Source organism: Scyliorhinus canicula, chromosome 7, assembly GCF_902713615.1.
Source record: "Scyliorhinus canicula chromosome 7, sScyCan1.1, whole genome shotgun sequence".
Lineage (NCBI taxonomy): Eukaryota > Metazoa > Chordata > Chondrichthyes > Carcharhiniformes > Scyliorhinidae > Scyliorhinus > Scyliorhinus canicula.
This window is the reverse complement of record NC_052152.1, coordinates 203181759-203209213: the sequence shown is the minus strand read 5'-3', so window position 1 is coordinate 203209213 and position 27455 is coordinate 203181759. Positions and strand designations below refer to the sequence as shown.

General features: G+C 46.7%; 1 protein-coding gene across 3 annotated transcripts in view; it reads right to left on the bottom strand.

Moving 5' to 3' along the window:
• Positions 1-27455, bottom strand: part of unm_sa1614 (un-named sa1614) — a 319542-nt gene that overhangs the window by 83089 nt on the left and 208998 nt on the right. For all 3 annotated transcript variants that reach the window (XM_038803728.1, XM_038803726.1, XM_038803727.1), the window contains 5 exons: positions 25582-25669; positions 24091-24139; positions 13508-13671; positions 12286-12419; positions 6178-6269 (listed from right to left, as the gene is read on the bottom strand). In XM_038803728.1, the coding sequence (XP_038659656.1) occupies positions 6178-6269; positions 12286-12419; positions 13508-13671; positions 24091-24139; positions 25582-25669 (527 nt within the window). The remainder of the gene's footprint in view (positions 1-6177; positions 6270-12285; positions 12420-13507; positions 13672-24090; positions 24140-25581; positions 25670-27455) is intronic.

The window sequence follows — 27455 nt, the reverse complement described above, 5'->3', positions numbered from 1 at the left end:
TTTAGTTAGCCCGAAGTGTTGTCTCAGCTGGGTCCACGTTCTCAGCATGGCAGCTACCACTGAGTTCTTTGTGTATCTTGTTGAGGGGGTGGGAGTGCTGCTGTAGCCAGGGCCCGGAGGGTCGTTCCATTACAGGAGGTCTCCTTTACCTGTACCCACTCTGAGCCGGGTTCGTGTACCCATCCCCACATTCTTTCTGCCGTTGCTGCTCAGTGGTAATATTGTAGATTCAGTAAAGCTAAGCCTCCTTTCATTTTCCTGTTGGTTTGGGAATTCCCCATCAGGATTTTATATGTTTCTATGAGATCACCTCTCAGTCGATCCAGGCTTTCTTCACATGTCAGTCCTGCCATCCCGGGGATTAGTCTGGTGAACCTTCGTTGGGCACCATCAATAGCAAGTATGTTCTTCCTCAAACTAGGAGACCAAAACTGCACCCAATACTCAAGGGTCTATATAACTGCAGCAAGACATCCCTACTCCTGTAGTCAAATCCTCTCGCTATGAAGGCCAGCATTCCATTAGCTTTCCTCATTGCCTGCTGTACCTGCATGCCAACCTTCAGTGACTGTTCCACCATGACACCCAGGTCTCTGTGACTAGTGGGGTACCGCAAGGAACCTGGGGGTAACCACAACTGACCACTGGAACCTGGGGGTAAGATTTTATGTCACCTACCTTCCCAGGGTGCTCCCTGGTTTTCTCCCTGCTTCCCGGAAAGCACTCTGGATCTCTCCCTGCAGATTATCAGTTACAAAGCCAAACGAAGAAAACAGAACAAAACAGGGAACAACACCTCCTACCACTCTGTGCCGAATTACCACACTGCCCCAAATTACCAAGTTCCAATTCCCACTCTGGCTGTGTCTCACTCAGGATGTGTCTCCTTTACGTGCGCAGCTTACTGAGTGTGCACTTCTATATAAGTCTGTCCCTTATATAGTACTCAAAGTGACTCACACTACTTAAGATTCAAACAGGGCTTTATCCACATTATATTGTATTTGCCAAGTATTTGCTCACTCAGCCAGCCTGTCCAAGTCATCCTTCAGCCTCTTTGCATTCTCCTCACAGCACACACTGTCACCCAGCTTAGTGTTGTCGGAAAATTTGGAAATTGTATGCAATTCCTTCGTCCACATTCTTAATGTATATTGTGAACAGCTAGTGTCCCAGTACTGAACCTTGCGGTACCCCACTAGTCACTGCCTGCCACTCTGAAAAGGACCCGTTTATTCCCACTCTATGCTTCCCGTCTGCCAACCAGTTTTTTTTATCCACATCAATATATTACTCCCTTATTGGTCAAGAAAAAGATTAAATGTCTGCATCAAGAAATGGAATTGTGGTGGATCAAGAAACACCTGGAGGCTTCCAGTAGTTAACAGGGGCGTTTATTGATGGGAGACAAAGGCAGTTAAGTAACAAGCACAGAACACTATACAACAAGTCTTAACATTTTGGCTTCTTGCTTCCCAGGGCCCCGTGTAAACTTCCCATTGGCTGGGGTTCATGTGTACCCTTGCTGGTTACATGGTCCGTGGAGCCTGTCCATTAAAGTGGCCGCGCTGCTACATCCCTCCACCTTTATGTCCCTTGTTACAACTATCCCAAAAACTATATACAGAAGTTACAAATGTTCACAGGGACAACAGGGGAAAGACAGTTCATTACAAAGTCAATGAGTCCCGAGACCTCAATAGTTCTCCAGGATCTCCATAGCCATGCCACAGGCTTAGCACTCTTTTAGACGATCAAGTGGTTCAACAACAGTGGAATTGGTCTCACCGGCCTCGACAGGTGCAGGTGGTTGCCTTGGTTAGAACATAGAACATAGAACACTACAGCGCAGTACGGGCCCTTTGGCCCTCGATGTTGCGCCGACCTGTGAAACCATCTGAAGCCTATCTGACCTACACTATTCCATTTTCATCCATATGTCTATCCAGTGACCACTTAAATGCCCCTAAAGGTGGCGAGTCCACTACTGTTGCAGGCAGGGTGTTCCACACCCCTACTACTCTCTGAGTAAAGAAACTGCCTCTGACATCTGTCCTATATCTATCACCCCTCAATTTAAAGCTATGTCCCCTCGTGTTGGTCATCACCATCCGAGGAAAAAGACTCTCACTGTCCACCCTATCTAACCCTCTGACTATCTTATATGTCTCTATTAAGTCACCTCTCAGCCTTCTCCTCTCTAACGAAAACAGCCTCAAGTCCCTGACCACAGTAGACCACAGCCCTCACTGGGTCACAACCCGTCCTTTTCACCAAAGTGAACCTGAAGCGAAATTACAGACCAGGTCTCACACCCGCAATGACCTATCATAGATAGGTATTATAGAATCTACAGTGCAGGAGGAGGCTATTCGGCCCATCGAGTCTGCATCGGCTCTTGGAAAGAGCTCTTGGCTCTTGGAAAGAGCACCCCACCCAAGCCCACACCTCCACCCTATCTCCATAACCCAGTAACCCCACCCAACACTAAGGACAATTTTGGACACTAAGGACAATTTAGCATGGCAAATCCACCTAACATGCACATCTTTGGACTGTGGGAGGAAACCAAAACACCTGGAGGAAACCCACGCACACTCGGGGAGAACGTGCAGCCTCCGCACAGACAGTGACCCAAGGCGGGAATTGAACCTGGGACCCTGGAGCGGTGAAGCAATTGTGCTAACCACTATGCTACCATGCTGCCCAATAATCGCTTATTGTCACAAGTAGGCTTCAATGAAGTTACTGTGAAAAGCCCCTAGTCGCCACATTCCGGCACCTGTTCAGAGAGGCCAGTACGGGAATTGAATCCGCACTGCTGGCATTGTTCTGCATTACAAGCCAACTGTTTAGCGCACTGTGCTAAACCAGCCCCAAACCAGACCTGCCGCCCTTCTGTTCTGACCGCTGACCCTTCAGGGAGGCCTGACGTGCCTCCACCTCCCAGCCAAATTTGGAACACTAAGATCCAATCGGGTTCTCAACTAACAACCCATGGGCAACTCAGTTGACATGACTCCCGTGGCTGAATGAGGGTTTGGGTTGTACAACAACAAAAAATTAGCCACCCTCTGGCGAAGGGGTTTATCAGATTGCTTTTGCATGACATTCTTGAAAGTTTGGATGCCCCTCTCAGCCGAACCGTTTGACATGGGTGGTATGACATTGGCTTTTACAAAAACCTGGACATCACCGCTGGTCAAGGGGTGCCATTGTTCAAAACAATTGACTCAGGAAGCCAATGAATGGCAAACACTTGGCACAAGAAATCTACCGTGGTCGCTGAGGTAGTGGTCCCTATCTCTTGAACCAATAGTCATTTAGAGTAAGCATCCACCAGCACCAAAAATATCTTGCCCATAAGCGGGCCTGCTTAGCGGGCAACCTGGCCATTCCCAAGGGTGAAGTGTGGCAGAAAACAGCAAAGATTCCTGCATTTGGCAAGAGTGGCACTGTTGTACCAGTGTTTCAATGGCTTTATCTATGCCTGGCCACCAGATGTAACTCTGCACTAGCATCTTCATCTGCCCTGAATGTAGCTCTTGAAGAGGGCCCCCCCTGGCCTGAGGCAGGATGACCACCCATGATCCCCATAGAAACTCGTTGCCTTCTCATGTCGACTCATTCTGATGAGTGAAGTAGGGCCTCAGCTGTTTGGATATCTCATAACGCCAGCCAGATTGTAACATTCATTTAACTTCTGAAAGAATAGGCCTCTTTGGCTCCAGTTGCGGATGTGCCCATGGAAACTGGCAGAGTGTCCAGGAAGTTAAAACTAGAATGATCTCTTGATGTAGAGGTGTTGGCAAAATGCCCTTGGGTAGGGGCAGGCGACTTCAGGCAGCTGCATTCGCAATTTGTGTCCCAGGCCGGTGCTGGAAACCATAGTAAGAGGCCACGAACAACAAAGCCCAAAGCTGCAACCTTGCTGAGGCGATGGGCAGTATGGGCTTATCGTTCCTTAAAAGGCCCAGTAATGTCTTGTGGTCAGTCACATTGGGGCAGGTGTAGGCCATTCGGCCTTTCGTGCTGCTCCACCATTCATTATGATCATGGCTGATCATCCACACCTGTTCCTGCTTATCCCCTTGTCCTTTGATCCCTTTCACCCCAAGAGTTACATCTAATGCCTTCTTGAAAACATTCAGTGCTTTGGCCTCAACTTCGTTCTGTGGTGGAGCATTCCACAGGTTCACCACTCTCTCATTTCTCCTTAGCTCAGTCCTAAATGGTTTACTTCACATCCTCAGACTGTGACCCCTGGTTCTGGACCCCCCACCATTGGGAATATCACGTCTACATCTACCTTGTCTAGTCCTGTTAAAAGTCTACAGGTTTCATAGAATCCTTACAGTGCCGAAGGAGGCCACTCAACCCATCGAGTTTGCACCTATCCTCTGAAAGAGCACCCACCTAGGGTCAGGCCCCCACCATTTTCCTGTAACTCAGTAACCCCACCTAACTTTTTTTGGATACTAAGGAGAAATTTAGCATGGCTAATCCACCTAACCTGCACATTTTTGGACTGTGGGAAGACTGGAGCACCCGGAGGAAACCCATGTAGACACGGGGAGAAAGTGAGGAAACCCACGCAGACACAGGGAGAAAGTACAAACTCCACAAAGTCACCAGAAGCCGGGATTGAACCGGGTCCCTGGTGCTGTGTGGCAGCAGTGATAACCGCTGTGTCACCATGCTGCTCCTTGTTTCTATGAGATCCCCCCTCATTCTTCTGAACTCCAGCGTATATAATCCTAACTGACTCAATCTCTCCTCGTATGTCAGTCCTGCCATCCCAGGAATCAGTCAAGTAAACCTTTGCTGCACTCCCTCCACAGCAAGAACATCCTTCCTCAAAAAGGAGACCAAAACTGCACACAATATTCCAGGTGTGGTCTCACCAAGGCCCTGTATAATTGCAACAAGACACGCCTGCTCCTGTGCTCAAATCCTTTCGCTGTGAAGGCCAACACACCGTTTTCCTTTTTCACCACCTGCTGCATTTGCATGCTTACTTTCAGTGACTGGTGAGCAAGGACACCCAGATCTCATTGCACATTCCTCTCTCTCAATCTATAGCTATTCAGATAATAATCTGCCTTCCTGTTTTGCTACCAAAGTGGATAACCTCACTTTTATCTACATTATACTATATCTGTCACACATTTTCCCACTGACTCAGCTTGTCCAAATCACACTTTTACATAAAAGTAGTAATTAAACTGCCACCCCTGCACTGACATTTGTTCTTGATAATGGAAATCCCGTCAGGTACTTGTTGTGCAGGCACAATGTGCCCTGGGGTCCAGGGGGTAGATTGAGGCAAATTATACAACAGTTCCAGCCATTGGAACTCTGCGAGGAAAAGAAGACCTCTCCTCAGACAGAATACAGCCACAGGATATTAGCTAGTTACTAGCTAAAATCTAGCCTTGTGAATTAGCAGCGATGAAAGCCAGCCTATCACATCTTTCTAAAAAATAGTCTTGTGCCTTTACTCACTCCTTGGTTGTTCTGCACATCTTGTACGTTGCACATTGTGTAATTGTAGTGGTGTAAATCTACAGTGCCACAAGATCAATGTGTTATCTTGGTGTGTTTGAAGATTCCAAAAGTTAATTAATATGCATGAAGTGCAACAGATTGATGGGAGTTCGACAGGTGAGAGATTAGAATTTACATAGAGGCATGTATTTTCATTGACAAGCTTTCAGGTTAAAAACGAGTGGATCACAGCTCATAAATTCTATGTTGCAGTTTGATGTGCTTTCAACTGTATATTTGTATTTTACCATATTTGTAAGGAAGAATTTTATCAGATGAGTATTTAGCAGGTTCTATTATTGAAATATTTATTCAATATTCTATTATTTATTTTTAATATTTAACAATCTATTATTTAAATTTATATTCAACGTTCTGTATGGATTGTTGTCATTGCTTAAGAAGCCAAAAAGTAACCTGCAATCCCTTGCTGCTAGCGCAGTGTGGATATGATTAACTCTGGAAAGATCCTTGGATATTGTTGGAGAGAATGATAAATTGGCAGCCTGTGAGAAGCAGGCACCAAGAATGAATGCTCAGGGAATGCATTTAACGAAAGACATGTGGCCTTGAATCAATTAATGTCAGCATTTTTCTAACAATTACAATTTCCTATTGGTTTTTACTCACATGGGACTGTCTGCTCTTGGTTTTACTGACACACTTGGGAGATTAGCTTCCATAAGTTCATTAAATCTGGTGTTTCCAACATTCTTTGCCACCTGGAAAAGAAATATATGTCTTAGAAACTAAGTTTACATAATTCCTCCTTGGAAATGACCCTCCCACTCAGAAAATCATATAGAACTCATTACTAACTATCCAAGACCTCATGTTCCATGTAGCAAATATGCTAAAATCTTAATAAATACACATCTTTGTGTTTATTCAGCTTTTCTTAAATATACTATTAAGTTCACTGAGGCAAGCCAGCACTATCGATTAGAAATTATATCCACTTACTGTCCTGCCAGCACGGAGCTAACACAGAGCATATGTCACCTTGGTTAGATGAAGACGAAAGATCCTCTATATTATACTATCCTCTTATTACATACAACCTCCACATTCAGAAAAAATATCCTCAATTGCACAAACATTTCTATTTTCCACATGAACCATTATTGTAGTCTGAAGCAGACTGTCAACTTCGTGTCAGATTATAAGTAATTAGTGTGTTTTGGATCGTCAATCACTTGGCACTCGGTTCAGAGTATTAATTTCACCAAGTAATGCTCATGCCATCAGTCACGTCTGGATGAAAATAGAGATCCCTGAAGTAAGAGTACATTGTTCATCTCATTGCACAATCATCTTAATTTAAATATAGGCACTATGCCAATTAACTTTAATCGTAAAAAAAAATCAGTAGGAACTGATGTGACCATCAATTCACTAGACACACGATTGGAAGTAAACTGTGGTTTTAATAGTCTTACAACTAAGCCAGCCTGCGACCAGAGGAACTGAGTGCAGGTTTACTGCTGCAGTACTTTATACTTCCGGGTTAGTGGGAGGAGCCATGGGCGGAGCCCAGTACAAACTCATCTCCCGCTATGGGCAGAGCCGTGCAACGGCTCACATACAGAGCCCACAAGGACACAATACAACGCAAGGCAATAGAGTGTGAATTATGATGCATATAATTCAGCACATTCACCCCCTGTAAAAAAACCAAGTCCGGCGGGGGTGACGGGTCTACAAATTGAGCCGGTCCGGTGGCCGAGTCGTCCTTTGGGATCGGCGGAGCACCGGGGTTGCAGCCTCTTCTGGTGGCTGGGTGGTGGCGGTAGGTGAGGGTACGATGGTGGATTCCGGGGGTGATTCGCTCCGAGCTTCGTACCTGACCGGTGCAATGGGCGACGCAGGAAACCTATAGGTGCGGGGTGCGGAGCTGGTCAGTGAACCTATAGGTGCGGGGTCAGGGGGTTGGGTGGGGGTTAGTGTGGGGGGTACCTCGGCGGTGATGGTGGTGGATCCTGCAGGCGTCAGGTCCCGGAGGGAAACGGTGTCCTGACGGCCATCGGGGTATTCAATGAAAGCGTATTGGGGGTTCGAATGGAGTAGTAGCACTCTTTCTACTAGTGAATCTGTCTTGTGTGCCCGGACGTGCTTCCGGAGGAGAACCGGGCCCGGTGTCCTCAACCAGCGTGGGAGCGAAGCCCCCGTGGTAGTGCCCCTAGAGAAAACAAATAGTCGTTCGTGAAAGGGTCTGGTTGGTGACGGTGCATAGGAGGGACCTAATAGCATGGAGCACGTCGGGGAGGATCTCCTGCTAGTGGGAGTTCGGGAGATTCCTGGACCGGAGGGTCAGTAGGACGGTCTTCCATCTGCCCGTTCCCCCTGGGGTTGTAGCTGGTAGTCCTGCTCGAGGCGATGCCCTTGTCGAGCAGGTACTGACGCAGCTCGTCGCTCATAAAGGACGAACCCCTGTCGCTGTGCACGTAGCTGGGGAAACCGAACAGGTTGAAGATACAGTGCAGGGATCTGATGACTGTGTGGGAGGTCATATCGGGGCATGGGATAGCAAACGGGAAGCGGGAGAACATATCGATGACGTTAAGAAAGTACACATTTCGATTGGTCGAGGGGAGTGGCCCTTTGAAATCGATGCTCAGGCATTCAAAGGGCCAGGATGCCTTTACCAGGTGGGCCTTGTCTGGTCTATAGAAGTGCGGTTTGCACTCCGCGCAGATCGGGCAATCCCTGCTGATGGCTTTGGCCTCCTCGGTGGAGAAAGGCAGATTTCGGGCTTTGACGTAGTGGGCGAGCCGGGTGACCCCCAGGTGTCAGAAATCATTGTGGATAGCTTTCAGGTGGCCGTCTTGCACGCTAGCGCACATGCCGCGGGACAGGGCATCTGGGGGCTCGTTGAGCTTTCCCGGTCGATACATAATATCGTAGTTGTAGGTGGAGAGTTCTATCCTCCACCGCAGGATTTTATCATTTTTCATTTTGCCCCTTTGCGAGTTGTCAAACATGAAGGCAACCGATCTTTGGTCGGTGATGAGGGTAAACCTCCTACCTGCGAGGTAGTGCCTCCAGTGTCGTCCGCCTCCACAATGGCTTGGGCTTCTTTTTCAACCGAGGAGTGTCGAAATTTCGAAGCGGAGAGGGTTCGGGAGAAGAAGGCGACTGGTCTCCCTGCCTGGTTCAGAGTGGCTGCGAGAGCGACCGCTGAGGCTTCGCTTTCCACCTGGAAGGGGATGGATTCATCCACCGCCCACATGGCAGCTTTGGCGATGTCCTCCTTGATGCAGGTGAAGGCCTGGCGGGCCTCAGCTGACAGAGAAAAGAATGTGGCCTTAAATAGTGGGCGGGCTTTGTCCGCATACTGAGGGACCCACTGGGCAAAGTAAGAGAAAAATCCCAGGCACTTCTTGAGGGCCCTGGGACAATGAGGGAGAGGGAGTTGTAAGAGGGGGCGCATACGGTCCGGGTCGGGGCCCAGGACTCCATTTTCCACGACATAGCCGAGGATGGCTAGCATGGTCGTGCGGAAAACGCATTTCCCCGTATTATAAGTGAGATTAAGTTTCTGGGCAGTTTGGAGAAATCGGTGGAGGTTGGCGTCGTGGTCCTGCTGATCATGGCTGCAGATGGTGACGTTATCCAAGTACGGAAACGTGGCCTGCAGCCCGTACTGGTCCACCATTCGGTCCATTGCTCATTGGAACACCGAGACCCCATTCGTGACGCCAAAGGGGACCCGGAGGAAATGGAAGAGGTGGCCATCTGCCTCGAACGCCGTGTAGTGGCGGTCCTCCGGGCAGATTGGGAGCTGGTGGTATGCAGACTTCAGATCCACCGTGGAGAATATGCGGTACTGGGCGATCTGATTAACCATGTCTGCAATCCCAGGGAGGGGGTACGCATCGAGGAGCATGAACCGGTTAATGGTTTGGCTACAGTCCACCACCATTCGGAATTTTTCCCCGGTCTTGACGACCACCACCTGAGCTCCCCAGGCACTGTTACTGGTCTCTATGACTCCCTCAAGTAGGAGCCTCTGGACCTCGGTTCTAATAAACACCCTGTCCTGCAGGCTATACCGCCTGCTGCGAGTGGCTATGGGTTTGCAGTTCGGAGTGAGGTTAGCAAAGAGTGGAGGGGGGCGATTCCCAGCGTCGCTAGACTGCAGATGGTGAGTGGAGGTAGGGGTCCACCGAAGCTGAGTGCGAGGCTCTTGAGGTTACATTGGAAGTCGAGTCCAAGTAAGAGTGGGGCGCAGAGTTCGGGGAGTACGTACAGCTGGAAATTAGAGTAGCTGGCGCCCTGGATCGTTAGGGTCGCGACGGTGCGCCCTTGTATGTGAACAGAGTGTGAGCCTGAAGCGAGGGAGATAGTTTGCCGTGCAGGGAAGATAGGGAGCGAACAGCATCTTACCAGTTCAGGGTGTACGAAGCTCTCGGTGCTCCGGAGTTTAAGAGGCACGGTGTCCTGTACCCGTTGATTTTAACGGTCATCATCGAATTTTGGAGGTGTTTCGGACGCGACTGGTCCAACGTGACCACGCTGAGTTGCGGGTAGTTGGCGGCTCGATCAGCTGTGCTGGAGTGGCCCCGTGATGACTGTCCGCTGAGGTCGTAGTCTTCAAGATGAGGTTCGGAGGCTGGAGAGGATGGAGCCCAAGATGGCCGCCCCTGTGGATCGCACGTGGCGGGCGGCGAGGAAGATGGTGTCCAAAAGATGGCGGCCCCCAGGAGTGGCACGTGGTCGGCCGCGTGGAGGAGGGTTGCCAAGATGGCGGCCCGCATGAGTTACACATGTCGGGTGGGGGCGGAGTCGGCAGACCCGCTGCAGCATTACGGGGCCTGCGGGCCTGTGAATTTGGGAGGCGAGTGCTCTGGACTGCGGGGGAGTTTGGAGTTTTCGACTTTGCTAGGCTACTCGAGCATAGTGTCCTTTGCGACCGCAGCAGGTCGCGTTTCGGGCCGGGCAGTGCTGCCGTGGGTGTTGGGGCTGTCCACAAAAATGGCACGCTGGTGCTGCATAGTGAGTGGGTGGCTGCGCGGCGCAGGCCTGGGGCAATCGCTGGTCGGGGGCACATGAGGGGGTCGCTTGGTCCGCGGATAACAAGGTCAGACTGCGGAACGAGACCTCCATAGCTGTAGCTAACTCTACAGCGTCCTCTAAGTTCTGGGGCCCTTTCTCAAGCAATCGTTGGCGCACATAGTTGGACCCGAGTCCCGCAACGTCGACATCACGGACAGCGAGTTCCATATGCTGGGCGGCTGTTACAGCCTGAAAATTGCAGTCCCAAGCAAGGGCTTTTAAATCGCGCAGAAAGTCTTCCAGCGACTCCACGGGGCGCTGGCGGTGGGTCGTGAAAATGTGCCGTGCGTAGACCTTGTTTTTTTTTTTTTAAATTTAGATTACCCAATTATTTTTTCCAATTAAGGGGCAATTTAGCGTGGCCAATCCACCTACTCTGCACATTTTTGGGTTGTGGGGGCGAAACCCACGCAGACACGGGGAGAATGTGCAAACTCCACACGGACAGTGACCCAGAGCCGGGATCGAACCTGGGACCTCAGCGCCGTGAGGCGGTTGTGCTAACCACTAGGCCACCATGCTGCCCTCGTAGACCTTGTTGATGGGTCACACGTACATTCGGTCGAGCATGGCCAGGGCCTCAGTATATGAGGTGGTACAATTAAGTTGCGTAGTAAATAATAGTAGTTTTCTTCAAGTTTTCTAAGACTATTAAATTGATGTGACCATCAATTCACTAGACACACGATTGGAAGTAAACTGTGGTTTTAATAGTCTTACAACTAAGCCAGCCTGCGACGAGGAACTGAGAGCAGGCTTACGGCTGCAGTACTTTATACTTCCGGTTAGTGGGAGGAGCCATGGGCGGAGCAACGGGTGGAGCCCAGTACAAACTCCTCATCTCCCCCTATGGGCAGAGCCGGGCAACGGCTCACATACAGAGCCCACAAGGACACAATACAACGCAAAGCAATACAGTGTGAATTACGATGCATATAATTCACCACAGGAATTACCTATAGTTTTAAGATATTGAAAAGCACACTTATTGGCAACAAATTCTGGTTTGATAATGAAATAAGCTGCAGTTATCCTTTTGGAGAGAGTGCTGAAGAATAAGTTACAAAGTAAGGGTGTGATCATTTTTGGGTTCTGACCCTGTTCCCTATCTGCGTCACTCATGTGACACGATATTCAAATGTAGATGCCCTAATTGCGTTGGCAGCAAGCTTGGTGTCCAATTAATGGTGTTGAGCTCTGCCAGGATACAGGAACTGCCTGCTGAGCATGAGCATCAAAGGCACACAGCAATTATGGTGTGGCCTGCTACGGCTTTGCTGAAAAAGAGGCAGCACATCAGAAGGTCAGCAGCCTTGCCACACAGAGGACCTTACTGGAATACAGTGGGAAGGTGGACTTCAGAAGTACTTGATCCTTTTGCATGCACAATCACTTGTCTCCCTCAGCGTTACATCGACATCTGTTACAAATGCAGACCAGAAGTGGGTTGCCCTCCCCCAAAAGTGCTCAGAGTATGTGACCCAACAACACTCAGGCATGATATTCCTGCAGTGAACACAATCCACCTCAAGGCGCAGGAATCACTGATATGGCAATCATCTATTGCCCAATATTGGCATCATAGTAGTGGCTATTCAATAGGATATTGTTTACTTTCAGCAACAGATACTTCTAAAATGATGCAATAAAATCACTAACAAATAAATCTAGAAAGATTCTCACCAAGAGTTCAGAGGTTCCAAGCTTGTCTAGTGAGAGAGATTGTATCCGGGAACAATGTACACCCATTTCCCGGTGAATTCCAGAACATTCTATACATATCAGAATTCCAAGATTTGTAGAAAGCCAAGTTGCACCTGCAAAAAAACGTTAGTAGATTAAAAGTACTACTCACTGCTTTTAAATGCTTACTGTGGCACAACAAAACTCAAAATGATTGAATATGAATCCCAGTGAGGGATGAACATGCATTCATTTCATCAAGGCTGTAAAACGGTTAGTCTTAAGGAAGGCTACACAACGTTTTTTTTTGGGCTGCTGTATTTACTTTTATTTAATTGAATCCTTTTAGTTGTAAATCCTCATAGAACTCATTTCCTCAGCTTACATATTCCTCTGTAAAGTGAAGTCTCAGCCAGAACTGAATTGTTTTCTTGCGAGAATGCTAATGCTTGGATAACACTTTCTGCTTCTCCCAGGTAAATGCATTGGCAACATTGTGACAGAAAATACAAGAAGCTAGGTTAGGAAATTACTGGGTGACTGGATCGAGTGACTGGATCGAGCAATGGGTGAGAATAAATGGCTTTGGAAATGTGAAGACCTTCAGGGCACATTTCCACTGTAATTCTTGGAGAAGGCCCAGGAAAATGACTGCAGATGTTAGGGGTGGCATAAAAGTGAACCAGGGTGTCACAGAGGGAACAATCACTTTTTCTGTTTTGCGCTTATGCACATTACAGGTCATTCTCGTTCTTCTTTTGCATCTGGCAGTCCCTTTCCACTTGTTCTGACCCGATTTAAATGGTGCTCACCAGTAATATCTTTCCATTCTCAAGAAGAGTTAGTTTGGATCTTGCCAATAGATGCTGCTTAGCCAGTTGAGAATTTTTAGCATTTTTTTTTTTGTTTAAATTTTTTGCTTTTTAAAGCTTTTCATTTAGTTTGCTTGTGACCTCTTGTTTTGGTGGGACCTTTCATTATCTTGAAAGGTGCTACATAAGTAAATGGTGTTGATGTTTGAATTAAATACTTGCTTTGCAGTTGGATAGAGAGAAATTAATGGAATGCCTCCTTTGCATTGCACTTAATTCAAAATTTCAGAAGAGGAATCCTTTAGAATCCCAATGCAATATTTCACTTTGAAGTTCTGAAACTCTTCACAAAAAATACAGAAATTAATTCACTAAAGTTGCCATTTCATTGTTCAACTGTTTTTTCTCACCTGCTGCCCCACAGTCACAGCACTCAGTATTCCCTGGCATATGCAGGACATCTTCAATAATGGCTTTTGTTAGATCTTCAACACTGTTCTCTGAACCACTGTGGTGTTCGTGGAAAGCCACACTTAGAGCTTCTTGCTTGCAATTGGTTAGAACAGAGATCCACCTTCACATAATATGGGAAGAGTGATACATTATGTTGTTCACATTACACTGGCAGTTCAAAATATCTATCTAGCTATTAAATTTAAACTGCAGAGTTAGCTACTATTATAATAATCCAGTATAATGTCCAGAAAGTGATAATATTAAAAACACTCGACACAACATGAAGAGATAACAGGTGCACAACTATAGATCCTGAAATAATGGGCAGGATTTACAGACCACCCCAACGGGTGTATTTTGGTGGTGGAGGCAGCCCGCTAGACGTTATCAACGGGATTTCCCCGCGGCGGCACCCTTTGTCGCCGGGAAACCGATGCGCAGGCGGGGGACTGGAATTTCGCGCTGGCATGAACAGCCGGTAAATCCTGCCTAATATTTATGCTTCTCAGGTAAATTCCATAAAATATACAGAAGACCAAATATAATTTGTGTAAAATATTCATTTGTTCTTTTAAGATCAAGACCGTTGATTTTTCTCACCTTCCAATGCCATTATGGGTGATGATTTTAACCATGCTACTCGACAGAACTAGGTGGCAAGGCAGTTAAAGAGGCCCAAGGACCTAATCCTCACTAATCCTGGTGTTGTACTGTTCGTCCCAAACTTGAGTGAGGGGTCACGTGGCGGAATCCACCAGAGACCTTTTTAAAATATGTCTATTAAGATGAGGTGAATTCTCGTGGTCTGACTATAATTTTAACCAGAGGACCCCGCAGGATAAGTGGAGCCAGTGCCAGAAGGGACCCAGAAAGTTAAGTGGACTTTGTGCATTTTGTTATAATAGCTCATAAGGAAGCTGTCATTAACGAAGGTGAATTTATTTACATATTTATACAAGTCTGCTTAATGCAGCATCTCACTTCCCAGCTGGGAGGATTTGTTCTGTCAGGCCCTGAGTTGGGCCTGCTTATGGATCTTGCTCCTAACGAACCTCAGGTTGGCCTCAGTCTCCTACCTAGGGAGCTCATTTATTTTCAGAGTCCCACAGAGAGATCAATGATTGTTTCCCATGGTCTCCATGGGGGTAATAACATCCCTCCCCCACCCCCACCCCAAAGTCTGAAGGTTCCCCCATCAGCTGCCTCTGGTGGAGGCCTTCTCTGTCGCTTAGACCGCGGATGAGCATCCAATTGTGGTGGCTCTATGTGGGGTGGAGTGTAACGGGTCACTGCACACTGCTTCCTGGCTGACAGCCCAAGGGGGAACAATAGGGCCTCGGTGCCAGACACAATGTCGTCTGCTGGTGCAGATATCTCCGTGTCCATAATCGGAACCCGAGTCATAGCACTCTTGCTGGGTTGGACTTGACAACCCAGATGGCTGGGCCCTCAACCCAAGTGGTGGCTCATGCGGCGGTGACAATGACACTACCGCTGGTGGAACGTCCCGACAGGCGACCTCACGCCTGGTCAAATGGTCCACATGCTTCTGAAGAGTCTTTCCCTGAACTTGGACCCTATATGAGACCGGGCCAGTCTGGTTCTACCACCCCCGGGAACCATAATATGCCATTGCCAACATTCCGTGCATTAATGGTATCCCCAAGCGCAGAACATTCCATCCTACTCCCTGAATCACGGTGATCCTTTGTTGGCCTGAAGGTTTGGAAGAGTAAGACCCAACCAAGGCCTGAGTTGTCCCATGAGAGGTTCTGCTGGAGCAATCCCGGTGGTTGCATGCAGCATTATACGGTAATTGAATGAGAAATAGGCCAACCATATGTCCAAAGACGCCGTTGGCTGCTTTTTCAATCCCCGTTTAAACGCTTGGACTGTCCGCTCTACCAGTCCATTAGATGAAGGATGATATGGCGCAGTGTGGATGTGCCGAATGCCATTACACGACATAAAAACGGCAAACTCCTCACTGGTGAAAGGAATGCCATTATCCATAATCTGCACTTCCAGAAGTCCATGGGTGCAAAAGAAATCCCAGAGCTTCTCAATTGTGGCCCTGGACATCGTGGAAGACATCCTGGAAACCTCCAGGCACTTGGGAATGGGCGTCCACAATTATTAGAAACATGGAGCCCATGGAGGGAAATTCATGGACCACCCAGCCATTCCCAACGTTGGAGAGGAGCCAGTGACCAAAGGTTCTGAAATTCCCGGCATACCGGGCAGTTTTTTACAATTCTTTCTATGTCCCGGCCACCAAACATAGCTCCGAGCCAACATTTTCATTTCGGAAAACCCTGATGGCCAGTGAGCAAATCCTGTAACAAGGGAATGACCAGCCGAGCACCCCACAATATTACTCCAACCCTTAAACTCAGCTCGGAGAACATCTGAGCCAAGGGTTGCAGAGACAGTGGAAAAGCCTCCTTTTTACCGCTACTGAGTAACATACGGTGAAGCTTTGCCAATGCCAGGTCGCTCTGTGTCCATGCACACACTGGAGCAGACATTATCGTTAAGGTGTGTAGCCACCTGGGGTGGCCAAGATCCGATTCCAAATTGGACACTTGCAAGGAGTGCAGGGAAAAACGGACAACACTAGAGAAAACCAGCAGGTGCAAGATTTCCTGTGTATTAAGATTTGCAGAACCCAGACAGAACTGAAACCAATAGCCATTAGCATATTAATGAGCTATCTCCAGGGACAAAGAGGAAACATTGGAACAATCGAGACCAGGCCAGACTCCCCGGCGTCAGTGGGAGCTAAAACAAAGGCAGGCCAGCGGCCACATAGGGCCCACCCAACGATCAGGGAACAACTCCGGTATTGGAGAAAATCAATACGAACGATTGGGACATGGTCCAATAAATTGGGACCAAGTCCGGGGTCCACCCAGAAGGGCGCAAAACCCCTGGGGACTATAAGATAGAGTCCCCAAGTTCAGTTCGCTCTCTTGGCTTTGGCACTCAGCGAGGAGAGACCTGCCTAACAGCTGCATCAACCAAGTAAGTCTAAGGTCAATGCACGCTATGAGATAGATGCTCCTAGCTACTATTCCGTACCAGCTCGAAGCCAGCAGTATCAGAACCGGACAGCGGCCATTGTTCCTCTGACTGGGTGGGCCACTCGAAGCTAAGTATAGGTTTTAGTAGTAGTTGTAGTTTAGCGAATAGAGTTTATGCATGAGTAATAATTGACCGTGTGTGTAAATAAATGTGTATTGATTTCAAACTTACTAACTGGTGTATCGAGTCATTGATCAGTACTTGGCTTTGAACCCTGTGGTGGTATCAGAAAGATACCTGGCGACTCTTGAGCAAAAGTAATTAAAACAGAGCAAATTAAGGGAAAGCATAACGAGCAACAGGTGTCCAGAAGATTCTGAGCCGCAATCACCTTATGCTAAAGGTGGGAACGGGGCGCTCGCAGGCACCAGCAACCAGCTGAGCGTATCCGCATGGGCGATCCTGGTACCCGAGTGGTGTTGAAATGTGTACTCATAAGCGGAAACCAGGAGGGCTCACCGTTGAATCCTGGCTGACACAACAGGCAGCATGCTCGTGTCCTTTTGGAAAAGGCCAAGCAACAGCTGTGGTCCGTTATGACAATGAAATGTCAACCATACGTATATTAGTGAAATTTCTTAATTCCAAAGATAACAGCAAGACCTTCCATCTCAATTTGTGTGTACCCGTGCTCAGCGTCTGCCAAGGTCCTCGAGACAAATTCCATGCTGTCACTCCACTCAAGGGCCAGCACTGCCCAATGCCATTCGGGAAGTATCACACATCAAAGTCAAGGGCCTAGTTGGGCCATAGTGTTTCAAGAGTTGTTTGGAAGATAGGCACCTCTTCATGCCATGAATGCCTCATCCTGAGACGTGGCCCAGCACCATTTCCGATCTTTCCGCAGCAACACATGCAAGGAGGCCAGGTTTGCAATAAACTTGTCATAGTATTTACCGAGGCCCAAAAGGGATCCGAGTTCAGTGTCGTCCACAGAGTGGGGGTCCCTTTTATAACCTGAACTTTATTCTCAACTGGGTGCAGCTCATCACTATCCACATGTTATTTGAGGTAGGCCACTGTCTTGGCATGGAAAACACATGTACTACGTTTTAGCCAGGCACCCACTTGAGCAAAACGGCTGCCCGGCTGAGTACCTCCGGGAGATTTTCCACGTGCTCCTGCTCTGTGGAACCGGTGATAAGAACGTAATCCAAGTAGACGACCACTTTTGGCAAGCCCTGTAAGATGTTCTCCACCATGCTCTAAAATATTGTGAGGGCTGACAAAACTCCAAATGGAAGGCGGGTGTATTCAAACAACCGTCGATGTGTATTTATCGTGCCAAATTTTCTAGACACTGGGTCAAGCTCCACCTGTAGGTACACATGGCTTATATCGAGCTATGTAAATGACGAGTCCCCAGCCAGCCGTGCATATAGATCCTGAACCTGGGGCTTCGGTAGCAGTGCAATCGCGAAGCCCAGTTTACAGTAAGCTTGAAGTCCCCACATAGCCGGATGGTTTTATCAGGTTTCATCGCTGGCACCACCGCCGCAGCCCAATCTGCAAACTGACTCCTACATCTTGCATCTGTCGCAGTTCTGCATCCACCTCAATAAGGAGCGCATAAGGAACCAGCCTCGCCCGGAGATACCGGGCTGAGCAATAGGATAGACATAGATGTGGGCTTTGGCATCCTTAATCCTGCTCAGACTTTCTGAAAAACCTTCGGAGGTACGCTACAGCCTTCCGGTCTCAACATCGAATTCAACAACTTCAGATGATTAGCTCTACCCCACCTTGACCCCTTTGTTTTCATCTCATTTCATTTTAACTGCCGTTTACCATTTATTTATTTCTTGTCTTACTTTATATATATTCCCCCCCCTATCTTTCCCCCTTTCCTTACCTTTTCTACCCTTTGCTTCCCACTTCCCCTCCTCCCACATCTACATCTGTCACAATTTACTCTCCGATGTTAGTTTCTCTGCTGTTTGGCCGTTCACACCGTTTGTTCTCTCTGGGGACTGCCATTGGCATTCTTTTCCCTTAGTTTCTGTGGCCATTAGCACTCTGTCCCCTTGGTTTCTGTGGCTATGAATCATCTTTCATTCTCTCACACCACAGTATAAATATTTCCCACTTTCTAAGTCTTTTAGTTTTGACAAAGGGTCATCTGGACTCTAAACATTAGCTCTTTTCTCTCCGTGCAGATGTGGCCAGACTTGCTGAGATTTTCCAGCATTTTCTCTTTGGTTTCAGATTCCAGCACCCGCAGTAATTTGCTTTTCATTCATAAGGAAGCTCTTGTTAACAAAGCTGAATTTATTTACATTTTTAGACAGGTCTGCTTAATGCAGGATCTCACTGCCAGCGCAATCCTAGCTGGGAGGATCTATTCTATCAGGCCCCGAGTTGGGCCTGTTTTTATATCTTGCCCCTAACAAGCCCCAAGTGGTTGGCCTCCACCCTCTACCTAGGGAGCTCATATTCCAAGAGTCCCATAGGCTGATCAATGATTGTTTTCCCATGGTCCACATGGGGGGTTATAACACTTAAGGCCAGCAAGGTTTATTTCTACTTTTTTTTTTAAAAAAACCTTTCACTCTACTCTTAGATTCACAGGAAATCTGAGGAATCTGGCCAGGACAACAAATGTGGTCATTAGCACTAGACAAGCTGCAAAAGGCCCCAGGCAGGGGAACATCTTCATGTAAGATATGGTACAAAGCAACTGTGGGTTTTTTTTAGTGTAAAAGGGTTTTAAGATAGATAGAAAAATTACAACATAAAAATATCAAAATTTTAAACCAAAGAGAAGATGAGAGAAATGAAGTGAGAGTTAGCTGCTGACAGATAACACTAAGGAGTACAGTCAGCTACCTAATTGGGGCCGGGAGGACACAAAGGTAGGTATGGTAGCTGACCATTATATATTATGCCTGATGTTTCTTCACTCCATTGACTTCAATGTACTCGTATAACGGTGTTTAAAGGTCACTAATTTGCAATTAACAGATTTCTCCCTTTATCCAAACTGAAAATGACATCCACTATTATATAAAGGTCAGTCCAAATGTTTAAGTGTCAGGAAAATGACATAGAAAGTAATGTCACACAGACTCACTAATAACCTGTTCACTAATACTCAGTTCAGGTTCTGTCAAAACCATCTGGCTCTAAACTCTATATCGCAGCCTTGATCCAGATATGGACACAAGTGCTGAATGCCAGAAGAGAGAGTAGTTGTCCTAAATATAAAGGCAAGAATTTACTCAAATATGACACGAAGAAGACCAAGCAAAAATGAAGTCCATGAGAATTAAAATGAAAAATCTCCAGCTGGAGCCACACCTGATCTAAAGGAACATGGTTGTAGTTTTCAGAGGCAAGTCATTGTAGTTCTAGGACTATTTTATATTTATAGTCCTAGCTGTCAATCCTACCAGTCTTCTGGGGAGGAATTGGAGTTGGAAGAGCCTGTAAAAAAGGTGAAGGAAGGCAAGAGGTGGCAAACCTGCCAGCTTGGCATATTGTCAGTAACTGAAAAGGTGGCCCCACCCAGAGGACAACTGAGCCCCTAAAATGCCTAATTAAGGAACTCTTTCCATCTCCACTGTAATTTCACCAATGGCAAGTGGGTCCTCTGCCACATGGGTTACCACTAGGAAATCTCTGGCAGCCTCTTATTCAGGCACATTTTGGTCCGGCGAAGGCTCCCTTGGCATCAATGGCTGCCCCACAGCAACAATGGTACATTCTCTCACAAACCACCCCTCCTGCGTCTGCTGGAGCCTTCCTGACTGGCCCTGGCACACTCAGACTGCATTTACCTGGCTAGGAGGGTGCTGTACTTCTTTCAGGTGTAGTTTCAGCAGTGACCACTGCTCCTGGTGGGCTGGCAGCTCCAGGAATCCCTTTAATAGGGTCGTCCACCCCAAGGCAAACAATTAGTTGCCTGACACCCATAAATCTTTGCCCATGTCCTGCCATGTGTTGAAGCTGTCATTTTTAGCTTCTGGGCCTATTCACAGGACCCACACCATGAGAACCAAATTCCAGTCCTAGTTTTGAATTTCTGCACAGGTCATAGAAACATAGAGTAGGCCATTCGGCCCTTCGAGCCTGCACCACCATTCAATATGATCATGGCTGATCATGCAAATTCTGTCCCGCTTTCTCTCCATACCCCTTGATCCCTTTAGCTGGAAGGGCCAGCTCCCTCTTGAATATATCCAACGAACTGGCCCCAACAATTTTCTGTGGTAGAGAATTGGACAAGTTCACAACTCTCTGAGAGAGGAAGTTCTTCCTCATCTCAGTCCTGAATTGCTTACCCCTTATTCTTAGGCTCTGAGCCCTAATTCTGGACGTCCCCATCATCGGGAACATTCTTCCCGCATCTAGCCTGTCCAGTCCCATCAGGATTTTATATGTATATTGGGTCCCAACACTGAACCCTGCTCTACCTCACTAGTCACTGCCTGCCACTCTGAAAAAGACCCGTTTATTCCCACTCTCTGCTCCCAGTCTGCCAACCAGTTCTCTATCCACATCAATATATAACCCCCAATACCATGAGCTTTAATTTTGCCCTCTAATCTCTTGTGTGGGATCTTGTCAAAAGCCTTTTGAAAATCCAGATATACAACATCCATTGGTTCACCCTTGTCCACTCCACTGGTCCAGAGATTTGTCAAGCGTGATTTCCCTTTAGTGAATCCATGCTGACTTGGACTGATCCTGTCCCCGCTTTCCAAATGCTCAATTATTTCATCTTTAATTATTGACTCCAGCATTTTCTCCACCACCGATGTCAGGCTAACCGGTCCATAATTCCCCGTTTTCTCTCTCCCTCCTTTCTTAAAAAGTGGGGTTACATTAGCTACCCTCTAATCCATTAGAACTCTTATAGAGTGTATAGAATGCTGGAAAATGACCACCAATGAGTCCACTATTTCTAGAGCCACTTCATTAAGTACTCTGGGGTGCAGAGCATCAGGCCCTGGGGACTTATTTGGTTTTAATCCCAGCCCCAATATAATTGCCTGACTAATAAGGATTTCCTTCAGTTCCTCCTTCATGCTAGACCCTCTGTCTCCTAGTATTTCCAGAAGGTTATTTGTGTCCTCCTCAGTGAAGATAAATCCAAAGTAATTGTTCAACTGGTCTGCCATCTCTTTGTTGTCCATTATGAATTCACCTGATTCTAACGGTAACGGACCTACATCTGTCTTCACCAGTCTTTTTCTCTTCACATATTGATGGAAGCTTTTTCAGTCAGTTTTTATGTTTTCTGCAAGCTTACTCTCGTATTCGATTTGCCCTTCCGAAATAAACCCTTTGTCCTCCTCTGCTGAATTTTTAATTTCTTCCAGTCCTCAGGCTTGCTGCTTTTTCTGGCCAATTTACATGTCTCCTCTTTGGCTTTAACACCATCTCTGATTTCACTTGTTAGCCATCGTTGAGACACCTTCCCAGTGTTACTCTTATGCCAGAGAGGGAGGTAAAATTGCTGAAGTTCATCCATGTGTTCTTTAAATGTCTGCCATTGCCTATTCTTGCAGATTGCTCATGTTGAGTTTGGAGGGTTGCTTTTAAGCACAGTGGCCTTGGGATCTTGAAATACTAAGATGGGACCCCAGTGCAAGTCTTGAAAATTTATCCTCAGGTTGTAAGGATCCTCCTATTAAAACCTAATTTCCCTTGTATATTCCCTTTACTTTTTTGTTAGCTTAGCCGTTACAACTTTTGCATCTGGACAATTACTGACCCCCCCTCCCCCTCCCAAGCAGATGTCTGTTTGGTCTGGCCTCAGGAGACCCCTGCTACCAGTGCCAATAGGTCTGGACCAGTGATTACATTTTTGATGGTCGTGGCTGGCAGCCAATTGATTTCCCGGGAATTGATTGGTTCTCGATGATGACTGATGCTGGTGTTCCAGAATGTTCTGCCAAACTCAGACTGGCTCCATTTTGTAGAGCGAGGTTCTTTTGATTTGGCTTGGAGAACCACAGTTCTCATTTCTATCTTTCCAGATGACCTCTCTAAGGTCCTGAATAAAAAGTCTTTCTCTCTCCACAACCATTTAAACTTCAGGAAAATCCAGCCCAGCACCAGGCAGGCTGGGTTAGATGAAAATCTCCTTTTAAAATCTGAATATTGCAGAACTCTAATTTTATCTCAGTGAGGCTGGTAATTTTGAGTTCTGACTGAATGCACATACCAGAAGATCCAACCCAACTGATGGTTTTCAAAGCTCTGCTTCCTGGGAAGATATCCGACTTCAACGTCAGCAATAAGACATGTCTCTTTTACTTCCATATCTTAATCCCCTATCATTTTATCCCCTTCACTTTCTTTGTGTGCATCTGTCTTGTGTGTTGGGTAGAAGGTGGGACCGTCAAAGGGGAAAGTAATAGATTAGGAGGCCATTATTCTAGTTTAATTATTGCATGTTTTAACTTTTTTCTTGTTATAAATAAACAGTTTTTGTTTTTTACTTACAAATCTGGTGCCTGTAAGTCATTGGTACAGTCTACGGCCAAAGATCTCAAAAACCTTATAAGTATTACTAGTTAATTCAGTTATGTTGCGACTCTGGGTCAAAGGGCTGGAATTGATCACTCCCTAGCCCAGGGTGTCATAACACTCTTTCAAATCTTCCGCAGCAAAGAATTTCACCTGGTATAGAAAATGAAGAGCAGGGCCAGGAATCAACGAACAGCCAGGAATTGTGACCATGAGAAAAAAGAGCTGAGAATAAAAACTGGGTCTTGAACCAGACCATGGATTTTTAAATAAGTTGAGAGCAAACTAAAATGAGAAACTTGAGCAGCAAAGGAGGAAATGTATTTACCTGGAAAGAATAGCTATTGGGTTTAGGCATCCTAATGTGAAGGAACTGGGAATTAGAGGCGGGAAGGCAAATGGGTAGAATTCTCTCCAGCTAATCAGACATTGATCTAAGAAATGCAATACTGTCAAAGCTTCATTCAACTGAAGATTAAACTAGGTTTAAAATGTATGGCTTGAATCATCGCTGCATTGAAATAAATACAAAAACTGAAGAAACTTCAAATATGATAACAGGAACATGTTACACAAATGATGCTGGAATAAAGCCTTCTGGAAATATGTTCAGAAGATTCAAAATCAATGCATATGCTTAGCCTTAAAAAAAATTAAAACCCTCCAACTCCAAGAACAATGTGAGAGGATGTGCAGAGGAATCCAAAACTAGGGTTGGAATTTTGTTCTCGCAGCCTGGGTCCCACCAAAGGGCCCAGAAGTGAGTGATGACCCAGCTTTCTGCTCTGCAGGACCTGTACTGCATTTTACTGGATTATTTATTTATATATCAATAATACACAACCATGCTTACTTTACAGATCCAAACTTGGGTCTCTCAGGTATGACATAATTTCAAACCATGGAGCTAACTTCATAACACACTGCACAATCCATTATCTATCCACAACAATCCATAACTGGACAGCTTTCTACTTACGCCATGCAATCCTGCTCATCGTCTGCCAGGAAGTGATACGTGCGGTTATCTAAAAGGAAAAAAAAATAGCATTACACTAAATTAGCTGAAGGAGAAAAAGCAACAATCCCGTGGGACACCCTGACATTGAATATGTTCAAATTTGAATTTACAGTCATAAAATATTTAATCTGGATTCAATTGGAGGCAGGTGATGTCATAGAGTTGAAAGTAGAAGGTCTTTGTGATGGAAAGCTTTTGGGATTGGAAGCTCATGGTTGAACAGGATAACAAGGTTGCAAACAGTTTGGTTCAATCTGAGGTAGTGATAGAGGAGATGGGTGGAATTGGTGGAGGAGATGGGTGGAATTGGTGGAAAAGGTAAAGAGTTTGTAACTGGGGTCAAAGACAATGATTTCAGTCTTCATAGGATGCAAAGCTTGGCCCATGGGTCACAATTTATAGAATTAGCTTGTGCATTCCCAACTGAAAAGGAGAAACTTCTTTGATTCATACCTGTTTTACAACTTAACCCGCTAGCAACCTTCCTGGATTCAAGCTGTGGCTAAGTCAAGAGGTATGACATACTGCTCACTCTGAGCTCTGCTCCTTAGAGACAATCGATTACTAGAATTATTTTCTTTTACCTCTAAATATTGACTGAACTTACAATTAAAGCACCTCAAACTTGATTTCTCTAGCGCCTTCCATAAACTGCAAGCCAGACCAAATGTTGCAGCTTGTTTCTTCACGGCCTACACAAACATAACCCCAATCCTTGTTGAAATCAATTAATTCTCCTTCACCCGAGTTGCAGTCTTAAACTTCTTGATCTCACCTTCAAATCCCAATAGGGCCTTATCGCTCCTTACCTTTCTAATTGGCTCCAACTATATATCCCTAATGATTCTTTCTTTCTCACATTATGTGCAACATGCTCCCTCATATAATCTACTCAACTATTTAATCTTCCAAGGAATAGCTCTTTACTTCTACAAAAGACTGATATCAAAGACCCTTGGTAAATTCATTTGGTGAAATTAATACAAAATAAACAAATATCAGCTGTCCAAGGATACAAGGATGAAATTTTTCCCTTATCTAATGTGGGGTGTGAAGTATTGGTTCTATCTCTCAGGCGAACACGGGCAATATGGCAATGACAGTAATGGCAGACAAGCTTAGCAAACAAAATGGACAACAGAATCTGAGGATACTACTGCATTTCTCTGTTTGAAACTTCAGACTAAAAGAGACAAAGAACAAAGAACAATACAGCACAGGAACAGGCCCTTCGGCCCTCCAAGCCTGTACCGGTCAAGATACCAACCTTTGCCAAACCCTCAGCACTTCCTTGTGCCGTATCTCTCTATACCCATCCGATCCATGTGTAAATAACAAAGAACAATACAAATCTTGATCACAAATCAACATATGCCATGAAGTAATGAATAGTACAAAATTACCACACTAAAAGTAGAGTTTCAAAAAAATCAAAATGATAGCTCATACGTGAAATGAGGTCAAAGCACTTTTTATCTTCCAAACTTGGTTTCACTTGACAGGTCAGGAGATTGAGCTTCGCTGGCTGCCGGTTGGGCTGGGTGAAACAGAAATTAATTTTAAAATTTGAAGATGATGCATTCTACTATCTCATTAGGACGACATAATTTAGAACATAATTTTACAGTTGACCCCCCTTGATGGCACAGTGGGCAAATACCTTTACATTCCAAGAATGTTCCCAATGGCTTTCTTTGCCTAATTCAGGGACACCGAGGTCATTTGAAACACTCTGGGGGCGATTCTCCAATATGGAGCTCAAGTGTTCACGTGACGGCGTGAACCGCGTCCAGGTACGACCGATTCTGGCCCCCACAGCGGGCCAGCATGGCGCTGGAGCGGAGCGGTTCACGCCGCTCCAGCATCCTTTCGCGGCGCCCGCATGCGCAGTTGGGCCGCACCAACCTGCGCATGCAGGGGGCACTTCTTTAGTGCAACGGGCCCGACTCAACATGGTGTTGGTGTTCAGGGGCTGGCCACGCCAGAAAGTAGGCCCAGCGGGGAGGGGGGAAAAGAGGCCGGCCCGCCGATCAGTGGGCCCCAATCGCGGGCCAGACCCCATCGGAGCCCCCTCCCACACCCCCACATGCTGCCCCCTGACCGTTCGCACAGAGATCCCGCCGGCAGTGACCAGGGGTGAACAGCGCCAGCGGGACTCTGTCGTATCGGCGCGGCTGCTTGGCCCATCTGGGCCGAAGAATCGGCGGCCCTGCCGATTCCAGCGGCCCGCGGCCAGCACCGCGCCACATGCGCCGGGGCGTCGTGACGTGGTTGCGCCAATTCTCCGGCCCGGCACGGGACTTGGAGAATCGGCCCCCTCTGCTCTAATCCTTGATCTCATTTTAGGGAGCATTTGAAGATCCAAAACTGATCTGAGGGCCCACGGGCTATGGAGAGGGAAATAAAATCTGCCAGCTTGTCACTCCTGATTGCTGCTCAAGAACTAAAGGGTAGGATTTACCGGCTGTTCATGCCGGCGCATGGGTTTCCTGGACAAGGGGTGCAGGCAATGAGAAATGGTAGCACTAATTCACACTGTTCATGTGTGAGTTTAAAAAGATTATGGCATCATGCTAATTTATCTTAGCCTTTTTTTAGCTGTTATTCACTGTTAGCAAGTTTTAAAAAATAAATTTAGACCCAATTAACTTTTTCCAATTAAGAGACAATTTAGCATGTTCAATCTACCTGCCCTGCACATCTTTGAGTTGTGGGGGCAAAATCCACGCAGACACAGGGAGAATGTGCAAACTCCACGCGGACAGTGACCCAGAGCCGGGATCGAACCTGGGACCTCGGCGCCTTGAGGCAGCAATGCTAACCACTGAGCCACCGTGCTGCCATTCTCTGTTACTAAATTGAGTGTGAAATAATTTACATTCTTTGTATTTTCAAGAAAACTACCCTTGCCACACCTCGTGAGATCTAACGTGACCCCGCTGGCGGACCGCCTTCGCTGTCGAAAAGCACGTGGCGGGGTGGTCGGTAAATCTCGCCCAAAGTGTGTGCGTGTTTGCACATGCATGCATATGAAAATCAGGATCTAACGCATCTCACGAGATGTGGCAATGTGAATCCCGGCCACTCTGGCAAATCTGCATATTAGATTAAGACAGCTAGTCTCACTTTAATATGCATTTCCGAGGTCAAACCAAGGCGTGGGATCTAACTCCCTTGCCTTACAGACCTCAGGTCAGCGCTGGTCTTGTCAAACGGGGATCAGATAGAACAGCACTTGAGGGTCTCCCAGGGTATTGGAGGCCCCCAGATGCATACCCTGTAAGCAGGGTGGTACACTGGCACTGCCAACCTAGCACCCAGAC